Source organism: Cottoperca gobio, chromosome 6, assembly GCF_900634415.1.
Source record: "Cottoperca gobio chromosome 6, fCotGob3.1, whole genome shotgun sequence".
NCBI classification, from domain to species: domain Eukaryota; kingdom Metazoa; phylum Chordata; class Actinopteri; order Perciformes; family Bovichtidae; genus Cottoperca; species Cottoperca gobio.
In genome coordinates this window covers 175,804-203,303 of record NC_041360.1, presented here as the reverse complement: position 1 = coordinate 203,303, position 27,500 = coordinate 175,804, and the positions used below count along the sequence as shown (strand labels likewise).

The 27,500-nt window shown below is 40.5% G+C and overlaps 1 protein-coding gene across 4 annotated transcripts in view; it reads left to right on the top strand.

The window, feature by feature from the left end:
- Positions 1-23,758, top strand: part of bmal1a (basic helix-loop-helix ARNT like 1a) — a 25,578-nt gene extending 1,820 nt beyond the window's left edge. The window contains exons 2-13 of one of the 4 annotated variants that reach the window (XM_029433213.1): positions 6,995-7,175; positions 9,351-9,414; positions 10,091-10,238; positions 10,431-10,451; positions 10,681-10,713; positions 14,353-14,382; positions 14,951-15,108; positions 15,856-15,935; positions 16,219-16,311; positions 20,319-20,436; positions 20,815-20,964; positions 23,493-23,758. In XM_029433213.1, coding sequence (XP_029289073.1) covers positions 9,369-9,414; positions 10,091-10,238; positions 10,431-10,451; positions 10,681-10,713; positions 14,353-14,382; positions 14,951-15,108; positions 15,856-15,935; positions 16,219-16,311; positions 20,319-20,436; positions 20,815-20,964; positions 23,493-23,743 — 1,128 coding nt within the window. In that variant the 5' untranslated portion in view covers positions 6,995-7,175; positions 9,351-9,368 and the 3' untranslated portion in view covers positions 23,744-23,758. Of the gene's footprint in view, positions 1-6,994; positions 7,367-9,350; positions 9,415-10,090; positions 10,239-10,430; positions 10,452-10,680; positions 10,714-14,352; positions 14,383-14,950; positions 15,109-15,855; positions 15,936-16,218; positions 16,312-20,318; positions 20,437-20,814; positions 20,965-23,492 lie in introns of those variants that run through there. The other 3 variants (XM_029433214.1, XM_029433211.1, XM_029433212.1) reach the window with 3 other exon arrangements.
- Positions 23,759-27,500: the final 3,742 nt, after the last annotated feature.

Genomic DNA, 27,500 nt, shown 5'->3' with positions numbered 1-27,500 from the left:
GTAAGTAATCTTTTAATACGTCTGTGATGTCTTCATAAAGGCTACTCTGAGCGACTGTTCAGGCCTATAGCCTAAGCCTATTCTATATTTCTATTTAGAAAAAGGAGCATGTCTACATGGTTGTGATGAAGACTGGTATGCAATAAGTCCTGAACACCACTAGATGTGCAGTTTTAAATAAGTTAACATTTACAGTGTTTCTGTATTCATTTGAGCCGAATTCAGAGTTTTGCATCGATATAGCAGTATCTAAGTCGATTTTCCGACAAGTATCTGTTGTTTTTTTACACACCTAACCATTTCTAATAATTTTGAAATGTGGAATGTGTTACGTTGAAAGGAGCCAGTTGAGGTGGTTCGGGCATCTAGTAAGGATGCCACCTGGGCGCCTCCCTAGGGAGGTGTTCCAGGCACGTCCAGCTGGGAGGAGACCCCGGGGAAGACCCAGGACTCGGTGGAGAGATTATATCTCCTCACTGGCTTGGGAACGCCTCAGGATCCCACAGTGTGTGTGTGTGTGTGTGTGTGTGTGTGTGTGTGTGTGTGTGTGTGTGTGTGTGTGTGTGTGTGTGTGTGTGTGTGTGTGTGTGTGTGTGTGTGTGTGTGTGTGTGTGTGTGTGTGTGTGTGTGTGTGTGTGTGTGTGTGTGTGTGTGTAAAGCACAACATAAGACCTCCCTCTTAAGGTTCATGTCCCCATGCCAAACTCAAAAGTTTTATAGAGCAACAAGGTACAACATTAATTTGGAGTTGTGTTTCTTACCGCCTGATGGAAAGTGTTTTGGTGCTGGCCGGTAGTGTAAGTGGGTTCATCAGGACTTTTTCACTCAACTGCCTGTTAAACCAAAACAATTGAGCTGAAAGACGCTAAAATGCTCCACATAGCCAACTACAGAGTCGGTTATAAATAATTCTCTGTGCGTTCATTACTACGAGTGACACCTTTCCTATCACAGTTATTTAATCTGCTGTTAATAGAAGAGGTGCCCTTTTTAAAAGAGGATCAACCTGACAGATGCTGAAACAATGAGTTGATGAATCGTTAGTTTACAAGTTTAGTTATTGATAATTAACATATTTGCTGGCTTGCTTGTCGGATTCCCTTCGATCTTACATTTTTCTAGATTTAGGGTTTAGATTTGGACACCTTTCTATACTAAATACTGCAGTACATACAGGCTGGACGATCAGTCATCAGAGGGTTTCTAGTGTTATTTAAAAAAAACACCCTCAAAGTCTATCTCATTATTATTATTATTATTATTATTATTATTATTATTATTATTATTATTATTATTATTATCATGCACTTTCAGTAACAGTCATGTTAAAAATAATAAAAGTGTTTGTGATTTGGGAGATGGGCGGCTGAACTGGTGCCTGGATGTTTCTTTGGTTCATGAACAGGCTTACTGGCTGCTTCCTGACTATCTGAGTGGGTGTAAAGTGTAGAACAGAGAAACAAAGCTGAATGGCTTGCTGACTCACTTATGAAGTAGAAGTAGGCTGTGGATGGAAATTGAGGCTGGCTGGTTTTGAGACCGTAGAGACTGGCTGACCCAGTTTCCACTCCAGTACCAGTTCTTTTCAGTGTTCAATCATGACATAGTGGTTTTCCCTTTTCTAGCCCAGAGCTTTGTCCAAGCCTACCTCACCAAGCATGTCTTGACCTAGAACTCGACTAGCTGCTACATCAACACTGCTTCTTGAGCTTTGCATTTTGTTTTCATTGTACGTTAAACATTTAGATGGCACACAAGTGTTTTTTCCAGAAACCTTATAGAAACGAGTCACAGTTTATAGTATCTTAATTTTTTCTTTTTGTCGACTCATCGATGCTGTTTCGTTCTCTACATACTCGTGCACGCCCGGAGGTGCGGGAACGCTCGGCCTGTCCAACATGCTTGCCTCCGGAGACTCGTATCAACGCCTCCTCGCAGAGTTTAAGTCTCTGCAGGAGTTCCTGGGCATGGTGAACTTTTATAAGAGGTTCATTCCCCACGCGGCTCACCTCATGCGGCCCCTGTATGACGCGCTGCGGGGTAAAAAGCAGAACGCTGATGTGGACTGGTCCCCTGATAGGGACATAGCCTTTGACGACGCCAAGGCTGTGCTGGCCAGCGCTGCTTTACTGGCCCACCCGTCTCCCACGGCCCCGATCGCCCTCATGACTGACTCTTCCGACTACGCAGTGGGGGCTGTGTTCGAACAGTGGGTGGGTGGTGCCTGGCAGCCACTCGCTTTTTTCAGCCGCAAGCTACATGACAACGAGAAGAATTACAGCACTTTCGACCGGGAGCTCCTAGGTCTCTTTCTCGCCATTCGGCACTTCAGGTTTCTGCTTGAGGGCCGACGCTTCACCGCCTTTGTGGACCACAAGCCACTGACGTTTGCTATGGCCAAGGCCGCCGAGCCGTGGTCTGGCCGCCAACAGCGCCACCTCTCTGCTATTTCAGAGTTCACCACAGACATACAGCACGTGGTGGACAGGACGACCAGGTGGCCAGAAGCAGTTCCACTGTCATCGATCATTTACCTGTCGTGACTGTTGTGGTTGGAGGCTTGACTACTGCAGCTGTATCGCTGTTCATGTTGGGAAGTAAACATTCGACTTGACAAATTGTCTATCGTCTCCTCGTTACTACGCACGCCCACACCCTCATCATCAAAGCAAAAAATTCTGGACACTTTAAAAAAAAAAAAAGAATTAGTGAAATACCTGGTTTGGATAAGTGATCAGCCCCTTAGACTAGAGTATACCATTATAAACTTGCTCAGGTGTAACCTATCAACTTCCAAATCCAGGCTAACTGCCCCCCACCTGACATCTATTGAAGTGATTTTGATTACTTCAGAATCAAACCAGCTGTTTCTTGAGAATTCGAACAATTCTGCAACAAATAATGTGCAAATATGTGCTAGTAGAGACACATCCAAACCGATTGATGGCTGTAATTGCAGCAAAAGGTGGCTCTACGAAGTATTAAATCAGGGGACTGATGACTTTTCCAACCCTGTTATTCTAGTTTTTCATTTTTCATACATTTTCAGAACTGTTCTTTTTTTTATGGGTTTTGATTTCAGGCTGTACGGTAAATAAAGTAACTATTTCAAAGGGGTATGATGACTTTCTATAGGCACTGTATATCACATGTATGATTAACCTCTTACCGTGTGGACGGCCCGCCCGCGGGGCCCAGCAGGAGTTTTATTTTGCCGTGTGTTGTGTATAGTCCACCATGCTGGATGTGGTACCCATGCCATACCTCTTTTGAGCTTAGAATGTCGTCTATTTAGATTTTGAGATCACAATCACAACAGCAGGTACAATCAGCTCCTCAAACTAGTGGACGGACTGGCCGTCCACCCGTTAAGAGGCACTACAGCTGTGCCCAGTCAGCTATGGCGCAATGTCGCATATTTTTAGAAAGCTTCGAATCTTAACTATTTAGTGAGAAACTGTTTTGAGATCAAAATCACAACAGCAAGTACAGTAGGCATATCACATAAGCAAGCACACTCTCAATCTAACCCATAACTAAAGGCCCTGTCACACATATCCGTATGACAGAAACTTATGCCGACGCATAAGAGCAGGCGGTGTTACGCTGGGGTGCGTTGTTGAACGCTGATGTTTTGAGCATGTTCAAAATTACCGGACGTACCTGACGTGTGCTTCATAAGATATGCAGACGTTACGTGACGTTAGACAAACGTGAATACGGAATACGTAGGTGAATATTTACCTACATAAATATAGTACGTAAATACCTACGTGACTACGTTAGAGGTATGTTAGATATAGGCTACACCGGTGGCTACTGACGGTGAATCCTACAGCCAATTTATTGATAACGAGTGGATAACCTATTCCTACCCTATTTTAAGATTATGCCTGACGACGTAGTCATTTATTAAACGTGTTTCTACAGTACAGCTAGCGTTCAGCATTTTAGCCGTTCTCCAGCATCAGCATGACGTGAACCAAATGGCACCGTTGGCCAGACGCTCTGATACGTTTTAAATAGGTAAGTGATAAGCTATCAATGTTTGACATGCGTATAATAATTTGTTATGTATGCGTTATGTATACATCAGCTACAACACCGCGGTGGAAAAGTTGGACGTATTTGGACTCTGACACATTTTGAGCTAATTTTCATATACGCCGGCATATGTCTCTGCCATACGGAAATGTGTATGTCTGGCGTGTTCGGCGTATCGTGTGCGTCCTTCAAACGATCACAACTTGCCCTTAATTTATATCAACCTATTGTCGACATTTCGTATGCGCCGGCATACGTTTCTGTCATACGGATATGTGTGACAGGGCCTTTACCTATGAAGTCTCATTATTGTACCATAGGCAGTAATGATAATTTAAAAAAACCACTTCCGGGTTCATTGTCGATGTCCACACATCGTTTCCAGTAAAAAACATATCCATCTTGAACATAGTCACATTGATAAAAGCCCATGAACAGCTGTTTCAATCTTTGAAATCAGCTGATCATTTGTGAGATGGTTTTTTTTCACACGGAGCAAATGTTAGTCCCTCTGCATGCGCCGCCGAACAGCTGCTGGCTTCGTGGAGAGTCCACGTTCTATTGACACTTGGTCTGAGCCAATCGGAGCTTCCATTCGATTTCTACAGCCATCAAAGCCAATCAGTGTCAACCTGATAAGGAAGTGCCAGCCCTCTTCTTCTGTTTACAGACGAAGCCTGCAGTAGTCCAGTCTCACAGGGACTATTCTATTGTGTAGCCAATGAACTGCTCGATCTTTAGACATCTGACACTCATGCTTTTATTTTTACAAATGTTGTAATTCTTTTCATAATTGTATTTATTAATTACAAAGTACAAAAATATTACAAGAAATGTATTTGTACTTCCCTTTGTGTCATTATTACTGGTAGGGATAATTGGGTATATAATAGTTATTTATAGTAAAGGCCAATAGTTATTCGGCCTTTTTATCAATAAATATTATATGTCCAAATGCACAGCTTGTGATCGCCTAGTGTTATTCTTAGAAAAACCTGTGAGGTTTTGTTGGAACACTTGGTTCTATGTTTCTATTGTGTTTTCCAGTCCATACCTACCAGCTACCATCTTCAGGCATCGTTTTCAACAACAAACTTCAGGCGGAGTGTATTTTCTTAAAATTCAGTATATTCAGACCACTATTACTCAGTGCCAGAAGCAATTGGAGTGATTAATCAATGTTTTGCAAGAACAATAAGAGAGTTATCTTTTGAGTGAGAAAATCATGCATCTGGTGCATTTGTAGGTATTTTTCGTATTTGAGTAAAGTCCCCCACCCCTTAAGAGGCTAGCAAGCAAACTCAAAATCATAACTTTGAGCCAACTCTCCTATGAAGCCTCATAATAATCCTGTTATCAGTAATAATCCAAAAAAACAAAAAAAGGTCCAATACATCGATTCCAGTAAAAAATATATTGATCGTCAACATCGTCGCATCGATAAAAGCCCATAAACAGCTGTTAATTTTGTTAGTCAGTTGATCGATATGTGTATACATAATTTAGCGATTTATAATCGGTAAAAACGTTATTCCAGCGCATGAATCCGTCTGAATCCAAAATGGAGACCGGCCTCTAAGCGTTCGATTGACACCTCATTTGAGCCAATCGGAGCTTCCATGCGTTATCTACAGCCTTCAATGTCCAATGAGGAAGTGCCAGCACCTCTTCTTTTATTTACGACCAAGCCAACAGCAACCGAGTCTCCCGATGACTGGCATATCGTTTAGCCAATGAAATGCCTAGAATTTTGATACCTATTTCAATGTTGGTTTGTTTTTTACAAATGTTATTTATTTTTCAATATTGTATTTATTATATTCAAGTTCAGAAGAAAATACAAAAAACCCCACAAAACATGTGTTTATACTTCACTTACTCTGTGTCATTACTTCTAACAGGGAATATGTGTATATAATAGTTATTTATGAGCAATAAAAATTATATATTAATAAATATTATAATATTTCCAAATTTCAAAGCTAGGAAATGCCTAGTATGTTGTGTTTTTGTGGTTTTGTTCTGAAGTTTTTACCTGAACTTGGTAATACTTGATGCTATGTTCCTATTGTGTTTTCCAGCTCTTACCTACCAGCTATACTCTCTTCAGGCATCTTTTTCAACAATAAAATTCAGACAGAGTTTATTTTCTTCAAATTCAGTATATTCAGACCACTATTACTCAGTGCCAGAAGCACTTGGAGTAATTCTGGTACAAATGGTTGAAGAGCAGCTTTTAATTTACTTTGGGTATGTCGTTTGTAGGTATTTTTGGGTAAATTCCCCCACACCGTTAAGAGCCTTTTTACAGGGTTTAAAACTAATCAGCTGGAAACATAAAAAAGTTAACCAGAGACAGCTAGGCTGTCAGTATAGCAGTAGAGAACTTGAGGACAATATAGACCGTCTTCTCAACAATCTTCAAAAATGATAGGAAGACTAGAAATTAAATATGTTCAGTGTTAGTGTTCTAAGTTTGAGCCAATACAGGTTATAAGGTTATTTAAAACATATTCACATGTTTTTTGATTTAGGGGTTATTTTGCCATTATAGTATTCATGAATGGCAGGGGTAGCAAGTTGCTACTAATGAGGACATTTTCAGTAAGCTTTCAAGTGCTTGCATGCAAGAATAGCCACCATGCAAATTCAGCTTTGCATACAAGTTAAAACAAAGAATAGAGAAAATCTTTTAGCCTTAATCTGTGTCTTAATGGAGCATCAGGAACAATTCCAATTAGCCCAGATTCAATTATGACATTTTCAGGTCAGCAGTCATGAACATAAAGACTTCTCTTGTTTTTTGTGTTCCATATTTTGCTTTTTAATTAAGTTTTGTTATGTTACATACATATGTGGCTTTGTTCATACTTTATGATGTATTTCATTTTTTAGATTTGTGTAAGATTAGATTTGCAATTGACTGACTTTTCTCTTCATCTCTCTTCAGGGATAGACGGGTTGCACCAGCTGTTTAAGGGTCATATCATATTTGGGCACACTGACCACATCAAACCGGATAACACTAGGTCAGGCTGAATCAAAGCAGACTGATATCAGAACGGAACAGACCAGACTCATCCAGACGATACCCGGCCCGTCCAGGAGGCCTGTTACAGTTTCCTATCTAGGTAACTGAAGCAGTTCTGTTCTCCATGTGCAGACTATTCCCACTCATATTTCAGAGAGGTGAATTTGAACTAAGGAAGGCTGCTTACTGATCTTATACATCAGTGTGACTCATGTAAAGGCCCTGTCACACATATCCGTATGACAGAAACGTATGCCGGCGCATACGAAATATCGGCAATATAATTTAAGGGTAAGTTGTGATCGTTTGAAGGACGCAGACAATACGCCGAACATGCCATACAATGGTCCCTGTCACACAGTTCCATATGGCAGAAACATATGCCGGCATATATAAAAAATTAGCTCAAAATGTGTCCAAATACGTCCAACTTTTCTACAGCAGTGTTGTAGCTGATGTATACATAACGAATACATAACAAATTATTATACGTATGTCAAACATTGATAGCTTATCACTTACCTATTTAAAACGTATCAGAGCGTCTGGCCAACGGAGCTGGAAAAGTGCCATTTGTTTCACGTCATGCTGATGCTGGAGAACGGCTAAAATGCTGAACGCTAGCTGTACTGTAGAAACACGTTTAATAAGTTACTCCGTCGTCAGGCATAATCTTAACATAGGGTAGGAATAGGTTATCCACTCGTTATCAATAAATTGGCTGTAGGATTCACCGTCAGCCGACGTAGCCTATATCTAAGGTAGTCACGTAGGTATTCACGTAGGTATTTACGTACTATATTTACGTAGGTAAGTATTCACCTACGTATTCCGTATTCACGTATGTCTAACGTAACGTAACGTCTGCATATCTTATGAAGCACACATTGGGTACGTCCGGTAATTTTGAACATGCTCAAAACATCAGCGTTCAACAACGCACCGCAGCGTAACACTGCGTGCTCTTAATGAATACTACTTATACCTTACCTTATATCAACGTATACTAGCGTATTGCCGATATTTTGTATATGCCATATTTTTGTATACGTTATGCATTTGTTGGGTATTCATCTGATACATTTTGTATAAGTAAGTGATACGATATCAATAGGTTAGACATGCGCATCTTTATATGTTCACTTTTCCGATCCGATGAAAAGTTGGTCGTATTTGGACTCTGACAAATTTTCATTTTCATACGTTTCTGTCATACGGACATATGTGACGGGGCCTGTAAGAACTGCTAGAGAGTTGAATGCATAAACTGAAAATACAGACATTTTTGGTACTTGTTTATCTTGCTGTCTAGTCCCATTTTACTAAGTTATAGGGTCACATAATGATAGCTAGCCTTTCCTGAAAGATAATAATGCCCTCTGGCACCATTGCATTCTTGTTAGTTATAGGTGCAACAGAGCAGGCAGTGAAACACTGCTTTTCAGCCTACAGTCAAAGTTACTCTTTAAGTTACTCAATGATAAGTAGAACTAGGTAAAGACAAGTATTATTAAGTCAGCGTGTCTTGAGTAGTTGTCAATATCTCTTAAAGTAGGGAATCTGCATAACATTTGGTCAGTTTCAGTTGACAAAATAGCTTAATATGAAGTTAATTTAAATACTTTTCTGGGTTGAAGTGAGGAATTGGAACACACATTAGGGCTGAACGATTAGAACAAAATATCTAACTCCGATTAATTTGATTGATATTGCAATTGTGATATTATTAACTATATTTGAGTAAATTAACATTTTTGCATCATTATTCTCATTTCATTGAAAAATATATTAAAATGATCACGGTGTGGTTTTTTGAAAGGATCTGAATTTAATTTAATACAGATTTAAATGTATACTTAACGGAATAAACAGAGTATAAAACAAATGTAACAAACAAAAATAAACCAGAAACTTAAGGGCAGTGAAAGGCTGATTTTAGAAGCAAAACAATAAGTTTATTATTTTGACACATTTTGGATTTAACAAATACTCCTGTGATTTGGATGATAAAATTCAGATTAATTGTTCAGCCCTAACACATGATGCATCACTATGACTTTCAAGTCTTTCATGTAACAGATATGGTATGACTTAAATCTCCTTGGAAAAAAATGACTGAGACACACTACTTCTATACATGCAGTTACTGGCTTCCTGTTTATTCTGCCTCCACATCTGACCTACATGTTTGTTGATGTTTGCCTTTTTCAGAGTGACTCCTCTCCTGCTTGGACTGACATTTAATTATATACGTGATGTTGTTGTGTGTTTACAGTCGAGGGCCCAAGAGTGGATGGAAGGAGATGATTTTAACACAGAGGCTGTGATGAACATCTGTGGTGAGTGTAACTTCTTAATATTCTGCCTTTTTAAATGGGGAGAGTTTGTGTCCCTTCCTAAGGATAAATGCATGTCTGAAACTTACCTAACTGCGGATATTTCCACAAGACCTCTTTGAACCTGACCTTTAACTTGTATAGTCATTTCTCTTCAGCAAGTATTGCAGTCAATAAAGATAACATGACTATTCCTTCACATGCGTGGTTGTTGGCAGCTAAGTTACATATTTGAACACCCATTACAATCAACAGCCCCTCTTGATAAATACTGGAGTGCTTACGGATCTAGCTCACTTATGCATGCCTATATTTAAGAGTGACATATTTAGACAATCTTTCCTATTAATTATTGTTCACATTTTCTTCTATTGACCTGCAATTTAATTATCCATGTAAACTGTACTACACTGTGTTTTTGAGTTTCCCTTATCTGTTGGACCCTGCAAACTTCATGTTTTGGGGCTATTTAAACCAAATTTAAAGAGTGTGTCTACTAAATATCACACAGAACTGTCTTTTATTTCCACTCCTAAATGTTTTACCTGTCAACATAAGATTACAATTGTTAGTTATTATAAAACAGCCGTACCCCACCCATTTCTTACCTATTACATTCAGAAAAGTTAGTTAGGAATGGTAAGGCTGAATACTAGAGGTTTTTGTCTCTGCTCTGTAGATGACCTGATGGCAGACCAAAGGATGGACATCTCGTCTACAATGACTGACTTCATGTCTCCTGGGTCCACTGACCTCATCTCCAGCTCCATTAGCACGCCTGGCATGGACTACACCCGCAAGAGGAAGGGCAGCACTACAGATTACCAGTATGTTCATCAGGAAGGAAAGAAGGAAAGATAAAAATGTAGAAAAGAAGGAAGGATGAATGGCTAATAATGGGGGAAAAGGCAGGGTGCAAAGAAGGATATTTGGAAAGCAGTGGGGACACATTGTCAATAATCACATTTCTCAATACCTTGATGACAGAAATTGATTAATAAATGTGTGTTTCTTTGCAGAATTGATGGCTTCTCATTTGAGTAAGTTCAAACATGACTTGATGTTAATAGAAGTAGCACAACGTTTAATTTATCAAGATCTGAAATATCAATGACCGACTTTTGCACCATGAAATATTGAATAGACTGAAAAACAAACCGACTGAACCCAGCGAAGCCCTTATGCCTAAACATTTCTGCAGTGCTGTGGTTATTTGAATGTTTTCCGATGTTCTTGTTGAAACTTATATCCCCTGTCTTTCATCCTTAGTGACATGGACCCAGACAAAGATAAACTGGGAAGGTAAGAGGCCATTACCATGGTGATAAAGCGGGTGCTTTAATCATCAGTATTGTTGTATTTGCTTTAGTTTCATCCAATTCTCTGTTGCTGAAATGATCCAGTTTCCCTTTTAAATCAGTTCAACCCAACTTAAAGGGTTGGTTTACCCAAATCGCATAAAAACATATTTTCTTACTTGCCTCTACTGATATATATCAAAGCAGATAGTTTTGGTTTTATTTGTCCAAAAACCGTCTGACATGTCTTACAGAAAACCAACACAATGATTATGAATGGAGTTGTGTTTGTGGTGCTCACAGGATTGGAACATTTACATTTGAATAATGTAAACTTTTCAGCAGTAGACACTGAAAAAAAAAGAAAAAGAAACCAAGACAATGGTAGGGGAAACGCTGGATGGAACTATTTATTGATTGATTTTCCACAACTGAGCAGATTAAAAGAAGAATGACATTTAGGAATCTTACAGCACTGAGAATTCAAGAGTTGCAATTAAAGGTTTCAGTTATCTGTAGTTTTTATTTTAAACAAGTTAAACTTAACATATAGGGTCAGTTTTAATTACGTTAAGTAATATCTAGTCATGCGGGTAGTTTGCTTTATTTGCCCAGGTTTTGAGATATCCATCTCTGAGATTTTTGCTTCCAAACAAAACTAAAGATGTGAATCTAATGTCACTGTGCCTCATGCAAGAACAAGTTTGCTCGGACGAGTTTTCCAAGTCAGATGGATCAAATCCTCTTGCATATATTTGTCCAATAAATGTTAACTTGATGAATGCCACCTGTTTTGTGAGTATGTCTGAAGATTGATCATTACTATGTAAAGGCCCTGTCACACATATCCATATGACAGAAACGTATGCCGACGCATATGGACATTTGTCAGAGTCCAAATACGTCCAACATTTTCATCGGATCGGATCGGAAAAGTGAACATATACAGATACGCATGTCCAACCTATTGATAGAGTATCACTTACATATTCAAAATGTATCAGACGAATACCCAACAAATGCATAACGTATACAAAAATATGGCGTATACAAAATATTGGCAATACGCTGGTTTACGTTGATATAAGGTAAGGTAGTATTCGTTAAGAGCACGCGGTGTTACGCTGGGGTGCGTTGTTGAACTCTGATGTTTAGAGCATGTTCAAAATTACCGGAGGTACACCAACGTGTGCTTCATAAGATATGCAGACGTTACGTTACGTTAGACTTACGTGAATACGGAATACAGTACGTGAATACTTACCTACGTAAATATAGTACGTACCTACGTGACTACATTAGAGGTACGTTAGATATAGGCTACGTCGGCTGACGGTGAATCCTACAGCCAGGGGCGTAGCTATCCAGAGGTGAGGTGGAGCTGTGTGCACCTGTATGGTAGTACAATAACCATTAAAGCAGGGGTGTCAAACATGCGGCCCGGGGGCCAAAACCGGCCCGCCAGAGGGTCCAGTCCGGCCCGCGGGAGGAGTTTGCAAAGTGTAAAACTTAGTTGTTTTGATCATAAAGTAAACTACTGTTCCAGATACCTGTGACAAAATGTTGTGTGCCTTTATAGATACACTGTGATCTCTAAGTTGTAACGCACATGTGTAAGTGATAAAATGAAGCATAATATTGTTGAAATTGCACCTTTTTTTCTTAAGAAATTTCAGGTTGTTCATAATGTTTTGTAAAAAGATAACATTTGAAGATTTCCAGAGTGTATTTGTACTTTTTTGCACTAAAACGAAGGGAAACATTTGGAGTTGTTGTTATTTATAGGTTATTATGCTGTGATGTTACTGGTCCGGCCCACTTGAGATCAAATTGTGCTGCATGTGACCCCTGCATTAAAGGAACTCAAATGGCATGATGATGGAGAAGTAAATCTGGGAGTTTTGCACTGAGCAAAGCCACTACACGTCATGTTAACCAGGTCCATGTTACCTGGCCTTAGTCATGTTGACATGTCTTAGGAGTAGGGTGGTCTTCACATCTACTCCTAGAGGGGTCTGGGGGCATGCTCCCCCAGGCAGAATTTATTTCACATTTTAAAGTGAATTATAAGCATCTGGTGCACTTTGAGAGCAAAATTAAGATGCTAGATCTAATAGAACTTTGTGGTCTTGGTAAGGGGAGGGGGCACAACTCTCAACACTAATATGAAAAATATATCTGTCTCTCCTTCTGCATGACCCTTTAAAATAAGTTTAAAGAATGATTTATTAACTGATCGAGACAGTACACCAACAAACATATAAGACCTAATGTTACTACACTTTTCCCTTTCCTAGAGTTATTAAAAGTTAAGGAGCTAACACATATTAATAACTTCGTACAATTTCACACAGTGCATTTTCCAAAATGTCAACCTCTCGTCTCCACCATGACTCATCAGAAGTTACAGATATCTATCATGATATCAAAGCTGTGCTACACCCGTACAGTCTATGGCGGCACCCTTTTCCCCAGGGTCCTCGCGCCCTTGATTTACTCTGAGCCATCTCTCCCCTCCCCCAGGGTCTTAGTGCCCGGTAGTTTACATTGTAAAATATGAAAGGGAGTTTTGGGGTGATTTGGAAACAATATTTTAAAATATCTGTATAGCGTTAACCCCTTTCCACCCTTTCTACCCTTTTTTTTTTGTTTTTCATTTGGGTGGGCCTTAAAACATTTTTAAAGCTGAAGCCCACCTAAAATAGGCCTAGCTATGCCACTGCCTACAGCCAATGTATTGATAACGAGTGGTTAACCTATACCTACCCTATGTTAAGATTATGCCTGACGGCGGAGTAACTTATTAAACGTGTTTCTACAGTACAGCTAGCGTTCAGCATTTTAGCCGTTTTCCAGCATCAGCATGACGTGAAACAAATGGCACTTTTCCAGCTCCGTTGGCCAGACACTCTGATGCGTTTTAAATAAGTAAGTGATACGCTATCAATGTTTGACATACGTATATTAATTTGTTATGTATTCGTTAGGTATACGTCCAAATGTATATGTCCAACTTTCAAAAGTTGGACGTATTTGGACTCTGACAAATCTTTTAGCTAATTTTCATATACGCCGACATATATTTCTGCCATACGGAACTGTGTGACAGGGCCGTATGTCTGGCATGTTTGGCATGTCGTCTGCGTCCTTCAAACGGTCACAACTTACCCTTAATTCATATCAACCTATTGCCGATATTTCGTATGCGCCGGCATACGTTTCTGTATTTGCTATATTTGCATGCAAGAATCATTTACAAAATATAATCACTTTACAGTGCAGAGCTTGAAGTCCTGCTTTAGGAAATCAGTAGATGTAAACAGTTTAGCAGTTTCAGAAAATGTAACTAGTGAAGTCAACAGCTTTTATTGAATTTACTTTCATCTGTAAAAGGGAAATACTTTTCTGGAATGCTTGCTTTGTACATTCACATTCTCTCCTCTGCTCTGTTTCCCAAAGGGCGGGGCTCCGCTCCCGACACACACACACACACACACGTGCGCACACACAGTCAGAGACAGAGCGGAGGAAAGGAAAGGAGAACGAATAAAATCCCCCCCCCCCCCCAGTCGCACGGACCTCATCCATACATTTCCTTTTCCCCAATTTTTGCTCTCTAATATTTCTTTGTTTGTCTTTCCAGTGATCAACAGGGTCGGATTAAGAATGCCAGGTATGAAAACTCATTTCAGTTCTCTCTCATTCCCCTGCATTTTAATCTCTCAATTAAATGTCAGTCTGTCTGATTGGGAACAAAGAGAGCTTTGTGTACGTTGATAATATGAAACTTTATACATTGAATTTTATAGATCTGAGCATTATGTGGAACTAACGGACAGTAGAGCATACCTAATGGCTAATGACAAGCTCTCTCTGCCTTGCGTAGAAAGAACTCTCCCTTTTTATTAGAAACTAGTGACGATAGAACAGAAAAGTTGGCCAGACCCTCGGATGTGTCCTTACAGTCCTGAAGAGAGAGCAGCACGTTCTTAGCATTGAGCTCTTTGTTTTATATCATGTTAGATTAGACTGTGAGGTGATGGATAATCTGCAGTGCAAGCAGACCCATTGAAGGATGACTTGCCTGAACTTGCATTCCTGCTGCTTTGTAGGATTTCTTTTTTTATACAACAGTAAAATTATTGTCTTTTCTTTGGATTTACACTGGCCAGATGGGGCACGAGGAGAATAATCAGTGTAAGATCACTTTCTGTCAATGTCTAATGCTTTTCTCTACACAGAGAGGCTCACAGCCAGATCGAGAAGCGTCGCAGGGACAAGATGAACAGCTTCATCGACGAGCTGGCATCACTGGTGCCCACCTGTAACGCCATGTCCCGCAAACTAGACAAGCTGACGGTCCTGCGCATGGCTGTCCAGCACATGAAAACACTCAGAGGTTAGGATAAATGAGTAAAAACCCTGTCAAGGACTGAAGTAAAAACTTATTCCGCTTTTAAAAAGTACCGGTTTGTAGGTAAGCTAAAATACCTGCAAAAACCTGCCTGAAAATAATACTTCCAACATACTATATTCATACTACATTCAAGTACTGTACACATCCGTCAAAAGATCTACAAGAGAAGTTTTTTAGTAAGAATTGCAACTATAGTGACGGCTCCTTGCCACAGCTTAATATGTCTATTCAGTAATGGGAAACTTCACAGTAGAGTTTGGTGATGGAACTGCAACAATTTGTTGACTGACAAACATTTTTATATTTTAAATATGTTGTCTTCCGCCCTGGCAAATTGTGATGCTATGAGATTTTACTGACAGATCAGATCAGATGAATTAATATTGAACATAATCGTTAGTTACAGCCCTAATAAGAGATTGATCAGGATACATGAATGTATTGTAAAAAGTGCTAGACTTCTTTTTAAATAAGCTTTTTATTTGGAGAACAAAACCTGTTGTGATCACTGGAAGGAGCATCTCTGAGCAGTGAAGAAGATGAAGGATTGGTAGGAGTACTTGTTCCAAAAAAGAGTAAAGGATGTAAATTGGTTATACAAGCCAGAGACTTCAGCAGCTGAGCAAATAATCAATGATTAAAGTATTTTGACAATCTACAAATATACAATAGCAAAAATGTTTAATTCTGGGTTATATATCTGACAGGTGTGTTTACTGTTGTTTGCAGGTGCAGCCAACCCGTACACAGAGGCCAACTACAAGCCTTCCTTCCTCTCGGATGATGAGCTGAAGCACTTGATATTACGCGTAAGTGCAGGTCCAATACTTGCACAGTGTCATTGTGAAGTAATCTAGATAAACAGTGTAGCACAATACTTGATTCACCACGGAGTCTATAACATACTCTTTTTACTATTCACTTTCATCATTCATCGCAAGTCTCTAATAATTATGGTTCTCATAACATCAAGCTATATATTATAGTAGGCATTTTGAAGAATTCATAATTTAGTCTTTTTATTTTATGTAGAAAATTCATTTGTGAAATTCCCCATATTTATTCCAGTGTTTTGTGTGTTTGATAATGCAGGCTGCTGATGGTTTCCTGTTTGTGGTTGGGTGTGACCGTGGCAAGATCCTCTTTGTTTCCGAATCAGTCTACAAGATTCTCAACTACAGCCAGGTATGCTGTGTCAATTTACTGCTTTTTACTTTTAAAAGCTTGTGTTTATATGATTTCTAAGCCATCTTAAGTTATTGTTAAAGTCTCTCAGCAATGAGGACCTATAGTCTGTTTCATGTTTGAAACGTTTTCTGTCCTTTTGTCAGTCATTCTGCAAATCACACAGGATCTCATAGTGTTGACCTTGTATCTTTCTAAAAAGAATATAAAAAGGATTTTCACAAATCAGCAGAATTTCATCACCAACACAAGAGGTGAGTTCAAGCAGCAGATCAGCACAACTTTCTTACTTGAGTTGAACTGACTTCAGAGAAGTAACAAGTCAAATCAAATCAAATCAAATCAAATTTATTTGTATAGCCCAATATCACAAATTATACATTTGTCTCAGTGTGCTTTACAGACTGTACAGGTTACGACACCCTCTGTCCTTAGACCCTCGCATCGCACAAGGAAAAACCTTCCTAAAAGAAACCCCAAAATTAAAGGGGGAAAAATGGAAGAAACCTCAGGGAGAGCAACTGAGGAGGGATCCCTCTCCCAGGACGGACAGACGTGCAATAGATGTCGTGTGTACAGGATAAACAACATAGTACAAATACAACATTTGACAGAAATTATGTTGTGTTGGAAAAAAAAGAGAAAGTATGGATGAATCCAGGAAAATGTCAATAAGGCTTCCCGGTGTCCAGCAGGACCAGGTCAGCAGACACTGTCACGATTCATGATCCTGACGTAAACTTTATCAGTAGCAACCTGCCACATGAGAGACAGACACTCCGGGGATGATACCCCGGATGATGAATTAGTAACATACATTTACATAAATGCATACAGATAGAGAGGGAGAAGAAGAGAGGGGAGGGAGGGGAGGAGAGAGGAAGAGAAGGAAGAGAGCAGGGAGGTGTCCCCCGGCAGTCTAAGCCTATAGCAGCATAACTAGGGGCTGATCCAGGGCAAACCTGAGCCAGCCCTAACTATAAGCTTTATCAAAAAGGAAAGTCTTTAGCCTACTCTTAAATGTGGAGAGTGTGTCTGCCTCCCGAACACAAACTGGAAGCTGGTTCCACTGGAGAGGAGCTTGATAGCTGAAGGCTCTGGCTCCCATTGTACTCTTAGAGACTCTAGGAACCACAAGTAACCCTGCAGTCTAGGAGCGTAATGCTCTAGTTGGTTTATAAGGTACTATGAGATCTTTAAGATATGCTGGTGCCTGACCATTAATTGATTTGTAAGTCAGGAGAAGGATTTTGAATTCTATTCTGTATTTTACCGGAAGCCAGTGCAGTGCAGCTAATACAGGAGTAATATGATCCCGTTTCCTTGTTCTTGTAAATACACGTGCCGCTGCATTTTGGATCAACTGAAGAGTCTTAAGCGACTTTTTGGGACAACCTGATAACAATGAGTTGCAGTAATCCAGCCTTGAAGTAACAAATGCATGGACTAGTTTTTCTGCATCATTTTGAGACAGGATGTGTCTTATTTTTGCAATGTTACGTAGATGAAAGAAGGCAGTCCTTGAGATTTGTTTTATGTGGGAGTTAAACGACAGATCTTGATCAAAGATGACGCCAAGATTCCTTACAGTGGTGCTGGAGGCCAAGTTAATGCCATCCAGAGCTTCTATGTCATTAGAAAATGCGTTTCGGAGGCGTTTAGGGCCAAGTATAATAACTTTAGTTTTGTCTGTGTTTAACATCAAAAAGTTGCTAGACATCCAAGTTTTTATGTCCTTAAGGCATGCTTGAAGTTTAGCCAATTGATTGGTTTCATCTGGTTTAATTGATAGATATAATTGGGTATCATCCGCATAACAATGAAAGTTTATAGAGTGGTTCCTTATAATATTGTCCAAAGGAAGCATATATAAGGTGAATAGAATCGGTCCAAGTACAGAACCCTGCGGAACTCCAAGACTGACTTTGGCTGTCATGGAGGATTTATCGTTAACAAGTACAAATTGAGATCGCTCAGATAAATAGGACTTGAACCAGCTTAGTGCGGTTCCTTTTATGCCAACACAATGTTCCAGTCTCTGTAGTAGAATGTCATGATCAACAGTGTCGAAAGCAGCACTGAGGTCTAACAAGACAAGAACAGAGACAAGTCCTTTGTCTGATGCCATTAGAAGGTCATTGGTAACTTTCACCAGTGCCGTCTCTTTGCTATGATGAACTCTAAATCCAGAATTAAAAACCTCAAATAAACTATTATTATGTAAAAAGTCACACAACTGTTTTGCAACTGCTTTCTCAAGGATCTTAGTGAGAAAGGGTAGGTTAGATATCGGCCTATAGTTGGCTAAAACCTCTGGATCAAGACTAGGCTTTTTAAGAAGTGGTTTTATTACAGCTACTTTAAAGGATTTTGGTACGTAGCCAGATAATAGAGACAGGTTGATCATATTTAATAACGAGGTGTTAATTAAGGGTAAAACTTCTTTAAACACTTTAGTTGGAATCGGGTCTAAAAGACAGGTTGATGGCTTAGACGATGAGATTGTTGAAGTTAGTTGGTTAAGGTTGATTGGAGTAAAACAGTCTAGATATATTTCAGGTTTTACAGATGTTTTTAAAATTCCAACAGTTGAAGTTAAGTCATTACCAATTGAGGTCAGGAGGAGATTTATTTTGTCTCTAATAATTATAATTTTATCATTAAAGAAGCTCATGAAGTCGTCACTACTGAGAGATATAGGAATAGAAGGCTCTGTAGAGCTGTGACTTTCTGTCAGCCTGGCTACAGTGCTGAAAAGAAACCTGGGGTTGTTCTTATTTTCTTCTATTAAGGAAGAGTAATAAGCTGCTCTGGCATTACGGAGAGCCTTCTTATACGTTTTAAGATGATCTAACCAGACTAAACGAGATTCTTCCAATTTAGTGGAACGCCATTTACTTTCAAGATTTCTCGACTTTTGTTTTAGTTTGCGGATTTGTAAATTAAGCCATGGAGCTTTCTTTTTCTGTTTTATGATCTTCTTCTTTAGAGGAGCGACAGAGTCGAGTGTTATTCGCAGTGAGGCTGCAGCGCTATCAACAAGATAATTAATTTGGGAGGGACTAAAGTTAGCATTGGAGTCCTCCATTATATTGATATTGAGTTCTGGTATTGAATTAAGTGCTGATGGAATCATTTCCTTAAATTTAGTCACAGCACTTTCAGATAAACATCGAGCGCAGGATATTTTGCCTACTGGCTTGTAGTCCAGTAACAGGACTTCAAAAGTTATTAAAAAATGGTCTGATAAAAGAGGATTATGTGGACACACTGATAAACTTTCAATTTCAACACCATATCCCAGAACAAGGTCCAGAGTGTGGTTTAAACAGTGAGTTGGTTCATGTACATTTTGACTGAACCCAATTGAATCTAATATTGAGATAAATGCATTATTAAGGCTATCACTATCAACATCCACATGAATATTAAAGTCACCTACAATAATTACTTTATCTGTTTTAAGGACTAAATTTGATAAAAATTCTGAGAATTCAGATAGAAATTCAGAATACGGACCAGGAGGGCGGTACACAGTAACAAATAAAACTGGCTTTATTGTTTTCCATGTTGGGTTTGAGAGCGTAAGAACAAGGCTTTCAAAAGAGTTGTAGTTTAGTTTAGGTTTAGGATTGATCAAGAAGTTTGAGTCAAATATGGCCGCAACTCCACCTCCTCGGCCAGTACCTCGAGGAATGTGAGTATTAATATGACCAGGTGGAGTGGATTAATTTAGACTGACATATTCTTCATGTCTCAGCCAGGTTTCAGTGAGACAAAATAAATCAATCTTATTATCTGATATTAAATCATTTACCAATCCAGCTTTCGTTGATAAAGATCTGATGTTAAAGAGCCCACATTTAATTTTTCCGATTTAGTTGCACTTTTGCAGCGGTGGTCAATGTTATTAGTTAGTAGTTCTGTCATTGTCCATATTGTTTTATGTTCTCTGCCTCTATTCTCTCTTTTGTCTATCACTCAAATATGTAACCTGCTATCTCCAGAACGATCTGATCGGTCAGAGTCTGTTTGACTACCTTCACCCCAAGGACATCGCCAAGGTCAAAGAGCAGCTGTCCTCTTCTGATACGGCCCCACGAGAGCGACTCATTGATGCTAAAAGTAAGCAAATCCAAACACACATCATCTACTGCAGATAGATAAAATTCAAAAAAGGGATCGGTACTAAAATTTCCTCCCACCAAAGGTCCGCACCATAATGTCAAAATTGCGTCCTATAGCCTTCCTCTACGTCTATCAAATTTAACCAACAATGTGCATTTCCATAAAGTTTCTACATATATCAATTCTGAAAATAGGATATTTTTAGTGGACACATTGAACTTTGAGACTGCCCTGCCAGTAGTTTGAGTATTTGCTTGATGTAGTAGTGCCATGGTCATGCACATCTTCTAACTAAAAATAATGCAATAATCTTTTGAAAGAAAAAAACAAACGCATTGTAGTTTTGAAACTATTTGTTTGTGTGTGCATTTGCAGCTGGTCTTCCAGTGAAGACAGACATCACCCCCGGACCGTCTAGACTTTGTTCTGGAGCCAGACGGTCGTTTTTCTGCAGGATGAAGTGCAACAGGCCCTCAGTCAAAGTAGAGGATAAAGACTTTCCCTCCACATGCTCTAAGAAAAAAGGTACAGTACTGTTTGTTCTCTCAAAATAAGAATTCAAACTGGAATTCCATCACCCCCCATAAAATATAAAGCTGCCTCCCCCAGCAGCCCTTGTAGAAGAAGCTCTGTGCATCTTCCATCAAGAAGGCTCGAGCCTTTAGCCTACCTCATGTACTAAAGACACTGTTTTCTGTCTTTCAGTTACCTTCTTATGAAAGCAAAAGCCCTGCTTTCCTGGTGTTCCTCTTTTTCTATTTTTAGAGGTACATCCTTATTAGAACCAGGAATCACACCTCCAATACACAACTAAGAACGTGGCCTCTTTTAGTGCATGTATTTATATATTTATTTACTTTACCCTTATTTAACCAAACATGTCTGTCAAAAGGAAAATCTTGCATACAGTACCATCAGTAACTCAACACTACAGCAACACTATTTATGGCAGAAAAGCGTCAAGTTGACTGCAGTTGAGCTGTGGGTGATTCCACTTTGTTGACCGCATGTTAAAGCAGGGATTTAACAGGTCACAGTTATATCCTGCCCAGTGGCATAAAATATCACTAAATGATCTGTGTTTCTGCTGATATGTGAGTAGAACTGAAAACTGGTAAGAATAGTAATTTCTGGTCGATTGTAGGAAATAAGGGAGCTTTCACACCTGCAGTCTGGTTTATTTGGTCGGGACCAAGGAAAAGATTATACTGTTGCCACTTTTGGTTTGGAGCAATGATAAACACAACACACCTCTGTTTCAAATCAAATCAAATTGTACAGATTGCAGATGAAATCTTGACTGTTCCCCATAAAGCCTTTCCGTAAAATCTTATGTCTGTTGTTGTTGTCCTGCATTTTAGCGCCTTGAGATTGCTTTTAGCTTTGAAAGGCGCTTTACAAATAAAATGTTTTATTATTATTATCAGAGGATAGATTTGATAGTAGTTTGAATTCATGCAAATCACATCTACTATTACAAAATACTGTGGTTGGTCTGTTTTGCTTTCAATTCACTAACAAACCTCCCCTGAGTGGAAGTGGACCAAAGCTCACCTTTTCAGGCGGCTTTGATCCGGTTCTTTAGTTAGCATCAGAGTTCAATGAGCAGCTTTCACACCGGCCCAAAGGAACCACACTAATCAGTCCGTTTTAACCACATCAAACAAGTTAGGTGTGAGGTCTGAGTCAACATTGCACACTATTATTTCAGCAGTGTTGAATGTAGCAGAAACACTAATGTGTGTTACATCATTATTATTATATCTTAATGGATTTACATACTGCCCTCCTGGCAAATAGTGACATACAGGGAATTCTGAATTAAAGACAGGAAATAAGAAATGTTTTCGTAATATAGCTTTATAGTGCTTGAACTACTTCAGTTATATAAAAAGTACTCAAACAGCTTTTGAAGTTGAGCCATAATACATTCAACTACATCCAGCATTATTCAGATCAACCCCCCATCAGTGACTAAGTATCTTTATAGTCATTCAAGCATAGTCATACAAAGTAGATTGGCTGTGTCACCCTTCATGTTGTTTAGATGAATATTATACAAACAAGTTGACATTTTTCAGTCATGTTATGAGCTCCTCAGAGGCACATAGTGATACAATACTGTTTACATTTTGGTGTAGGAACTATTACATAATCTTTTATTTTGACATTTTAGTGAATTTTTCTTTTTTATTTGTCCAGAGATTAATATATATATATATATATATATATATATATATATATATATATATATATATATATATATATATATATATATATATATATATATATATATTTATTAATCTCTGGACAAATAAAAAAGAAAAATTTGTTGTGGCAAAACTTTAACATGCAGGTAAAAAAAGGGTTAGTCCTTCGTCTTCACCTACACAGGATGCATTAGGCATGGTACTTTTTAGCGCAGATGTGTTTTTGGCTACAAACGCAAAGCACCAGTGAAACACTGCCTGTGTGTCTACAGTGTGATGAAAATGTCTGAAATGCATCTTGTGTAAACCAGCCTTTAGTCTGAAGAATGTCAAACTGTAGTTGTTGGAAGGAGATTAAACTACCATCCCTAAAAAGGACCCTTATGCAGTGTTGATTGTGTAGCTTGACCTAGTTAATTGGGTTTCCTAATCTTAAACCTTGGACCGTGAACAGAGTCTTAATCAGTACGTTGTAGTTTAGCTGAGCCTATAGCTGAGGTTTTCTCATTGTCTTCCTTATTTATAAAGCTGTTCCTGTTGAAAATCCACAACACACTGCAAAGTAGATGTGCAGTTTGCAAAGAATGTTTTTATCTGGTTTTGAATAATTACAAATGATATGTCTCAATATCCTTAAACTCTTCAAGACATCATTGAAAGTCTTAAATATGGTTTCTCAACTGGTTTTCAATGATGTTTCAAATATGGCCAGCCAATCAGTGCTGCTTTTATAATTATAAATGGCCTTTAGATTCAGATTTAGTTAATTGAACTGTAAGAATCCAGTCTATTTCCTATTTTAAACCGTTACACTGCATCTCTGCTCCGCTCCTCTCATTACAGCGGATCGTAAAAGCTTCTGCACCATCCACAGCACAGGCTACCTGAAGAGCTGGCCACCCACCAAGATGGGTCTCGATGAGGACAACGAGCCCGACAACGAGGGCTGTAACCTGAGCTGCCTGGTAGCCATCGGACGCCTGCACCCCCATATCGTCCCCCAACCTAGCCTGGCAGACATCAGGGTGAAGCCCACAGAGTACGTCTCCCGACACGCCATCGACGGCAAATTTGTCTTTGTTGACCAGAGGTGAGAAATCCAAAAGAGTGTGGGGAGCAGGGGTTATCTTGGACCCAGACTACTGATTTAATTGTATGATAGATAAGTTCAACATGTGCCAAGCCCTAAGCATATTTCTAACTCCACATCTTCCTCAATTTATCTTCACCCTGAAACATATTTATATTTTTTCTTTCTGAGCTAAATATTAGAAAGCAGGAAAGATGCACACAATGATATCTTTTAAACCCAGGGGTTGGGAACCTTTGTGGCTGGGAGAGCCATAAAAGCCAAATATTTTTAAATGCATTACCTTGAGAGCCATATATTTAATAAAATTGAGTTTTAAGTATATCACGTCTCTCTTCCCTTTCTTTTCTTCCCTCCACCTTCCCCCCTCCCCCCCTACCCCCATTACCTCCCCTCCCACAGTATCACCCGGGGGACCCGGTCATACGCCTTCTCCAGATCCACAAAACACATGTAGACCAGATGGGCGTACTCCCAGGCCCCCTCCAGGATCCTTGCGAGAGTGAAGAGTTGGTCCGTTGTTCCACGACCAGGACGGAATCCGCATTGTTCCTCTTCAATCAGAGGTTCGACTACCGGCCGAACCCTCCTTTCCAGTACCTTGGAGTAGACTTTACCAGGGAGGCTGAGAAGTGTGATACCCCTGTAGTTGGCACACACTCTCTGGTCCCCTTTTTAAATAGGGGAACCACCACCCCGGTCTGCCAACCCTTAGGCACTGTCCCAGACTTCCACGCAATGTTGACGAGGTGTGTCAACCAAGACAGCCCCTCAACACCCAAAGCCTTCAGCATTTCTGGACGGATCTCATCACCCCTGCGGCTTTGCCACTGTGGAGTTGTTTGACTACCTCAGTGACTTCCATCAGGGAAATTGACGATGATCCCCCATCAGCTTCCAGCTCTGCCTCAACCATAGAGGGCGTGTTAGTCGGATTCAGGAGTTCCTCAAAGTGCTCCTTCCACCGGCCGATAACCTTCTCAGTTGAAGTCAGCAGGGTCCCACCCTTGCTGTACACAGCTTGGATGGTTCCTCGCTTCCCCCTCCTGAGGTGCCGGATGGTTTTCCAGAAGCACCTTGGTGCCGACCGAAAGTCCTTCTCCATAGCTTCTCCTTTGCCTCTGACACGGCAGAAGCTGCCGCCCTTCTAGTCCTTCGATACCCTGCAACTGTTTCTGGAGTCCTCCCGGATAACATAACCCGGAAGGACTCCTTCTTCAGTCGGACGCTTCCCTGACCACCGGGGTCCACCACGGTGTTCGAGGGTTACCGCCCCTTGAGGCACCTAAGACCTTGAGACCACAGCTCATCACCGCAGCTTCAGCAATAGAGGTTTTGAACATCGCCCACTCAGGTTCAATGCCCCCAACCTCCACAGGGATGGCTGAAAAGCTCCGCCGGAGGTGTGAGTTAAAGATCCCCAGGACAGGGGCTTCCTCCAGACGTTCCCAGTTCACCCCGCACTAACCCGTTTGGGTTTACCAGGTCTGTCCAGAGTCTTCCCCCACCCCTTGATCCAACTCACCACCAGATGGTGATCAGTCGACAGCTCCGCCCCTCTCTTCACCCGAGTGTCCAAAACATGCGGCCTCAGGTCAGATGATACGATTACGAAATCGATCATTGACCTTTTGCCTAGGGTGCTCTGGTACCACGTGCACTTATGAGCATCCTTATGTTCGAACATGGTGTTTGTTATGGCCATTCCATGACTAGCACAGAAGTCCAACAACAAACGACCGTTTGGGTTTAGATCAGGGAGGCCCTTCCTCCCAATCACGCCTCTCCAGGTGTCTCCATCGTTTCCCATGTGTGCGTTGAAGTCTCCCAGCAAGACTACGGAGTCCCCTACTGGAGCCCCCTGCAGGGCTCCATTCAGGGTCTCCAAGAAGGCCGAATACTCAGAACTGCGGTTTGGGGCATAGGCACAAACAACAGTCAGACTTTTCCCCCCCATAACCCGAAGGCGTAGTGAGGCGACCCTCTCGTCCACCGGGATAAACTCCAACGTAGTGGCGCTCAGCCGGGGGCTAGTGAGTATCCCCACCCCGGCCCGACGCCTCACACCTTGAGCAACTCCGGAGAAGAATAGAGTCCAACCCCTATCCAGGAGTACGGTTCCAGAGCCAAGACTGTGCGTGGAGGTAAGCCCCACCAGATCCAACTGGTAGCGATCCACCTCCCGCACTAGTTCCGGCTCCTTCCCCCACAGAGAGGTGACGTTCCACGTCCCCAGAGCCAGCCTCTGCTGCCCGGGTCTGGTCCGTCGAGGTCCCTGACCATCACTGCCACCCGTGTGACAGCGCACCCGACCCCAGCGGTTTTTCCCATGAGTGGTGGGCCCACAGGATGGATGGATGGGAGGCACCACGTAGCTTCTTCGGGCTGTGCCCGACCGGGCTCCGTGCCAAACGACATACTCAAAGTAAATTAAAAGCTGCTCTTCAACCATTTGTAGCAGCTGCATGATTTTGGTCTCATTCAAAAGATAACACTCTTATTGTTCTGAAGAATCACTCCAAGTCTGAATTTCTTTGTTGAAAAAGATGCCTGAAGATGGGTATAGCTGGTAGGTATGGACTGGAAAACACAATAGAAACATAACACCAAGTGTTACCAAGTTCAGGTTCAAATTTCAGAACAAAAGTTACTTATTAGACAGGTTTTTCTAAGAGTAACACCAGGCGTACACAAGCTGTGCAATTTGGAGATATTATAATATTTATTGATAAAAAGGCCATAAATAACTATTATATACCCAATAATCCCTGTCAGTAGTAATGACACAAACACACAAAGCTGTTTAAAGCTCCAGCAGTTCATTGGCTACACGATACGGGAGACAACGGGAGACTGGGCTGCTGCTGGACTCTGTCTGTAAACAAAAAAGAGGGCTGGCACTTCCTTATCAAGTTGACACTCATTGGCTATTGAAGGTTGTCGATAAAGCATGGAAGCTCCGATTGGCTCAAATGAAATATCAATCGAAAGGTCAGAGTTCGGCATCCGGTTAGCAAGCATCAAAATAGCGCTAATAGCTTGATACATGCCATTTTTTACCGTGTTTGATCACGAAATTAAACGCATCGATCAGCTGATTTCAAATATTGCAACAGCTGTTCATGAGTTTTTATCAATGTGACGATGTTCAAGATGGATATATTTTTACTGGAAACGATCTATTATCCAATAGATCGTTTCCAGTAAAAATATATCCATGTCTGCAATGACACAGAAAGTGTTTTTTTCGGATTATTACAGGACAATGAGTTGGCTCAAAGTTATGGGTTTGATTGTGAGTTTGCTTGTGTGAGATGCCTACTGTACTTGCTGTCGTGATTTTGATCTCAAAAAGTTTTTCTCACTAAATAGACGAGATTCTAAGCTTTCTAACGATATGTGGCAATGCGTAACAACTCCATCATGGCGGACTGTCAACAAACAAAGGGCAAGATAACACCTCCGTGAGAATGCAAACGGTGAGAGGTTAAGACAGGGGTCGGGAATCTATGGCTCGCGAGCCATATATGGCTCTTTCGATGACGCGATATGGCTCGCAGACAATTTTGAGCTGACATTTAGCAGCAGATTTAGTTCTAGTTTTAGTTCTCCCCTCTCATTTCCTCCACTCTGTCTCTGACTGTAACTGTGGGGCGCACGTGTGTGTGTGTGTGTGTGTGGGGGGGGGGGGGTGTTTGGAAAACACGTAGTGACCAAAGACAGTGTTAGGGGAAACACTGATACCCGCTTTTAGTACTCAG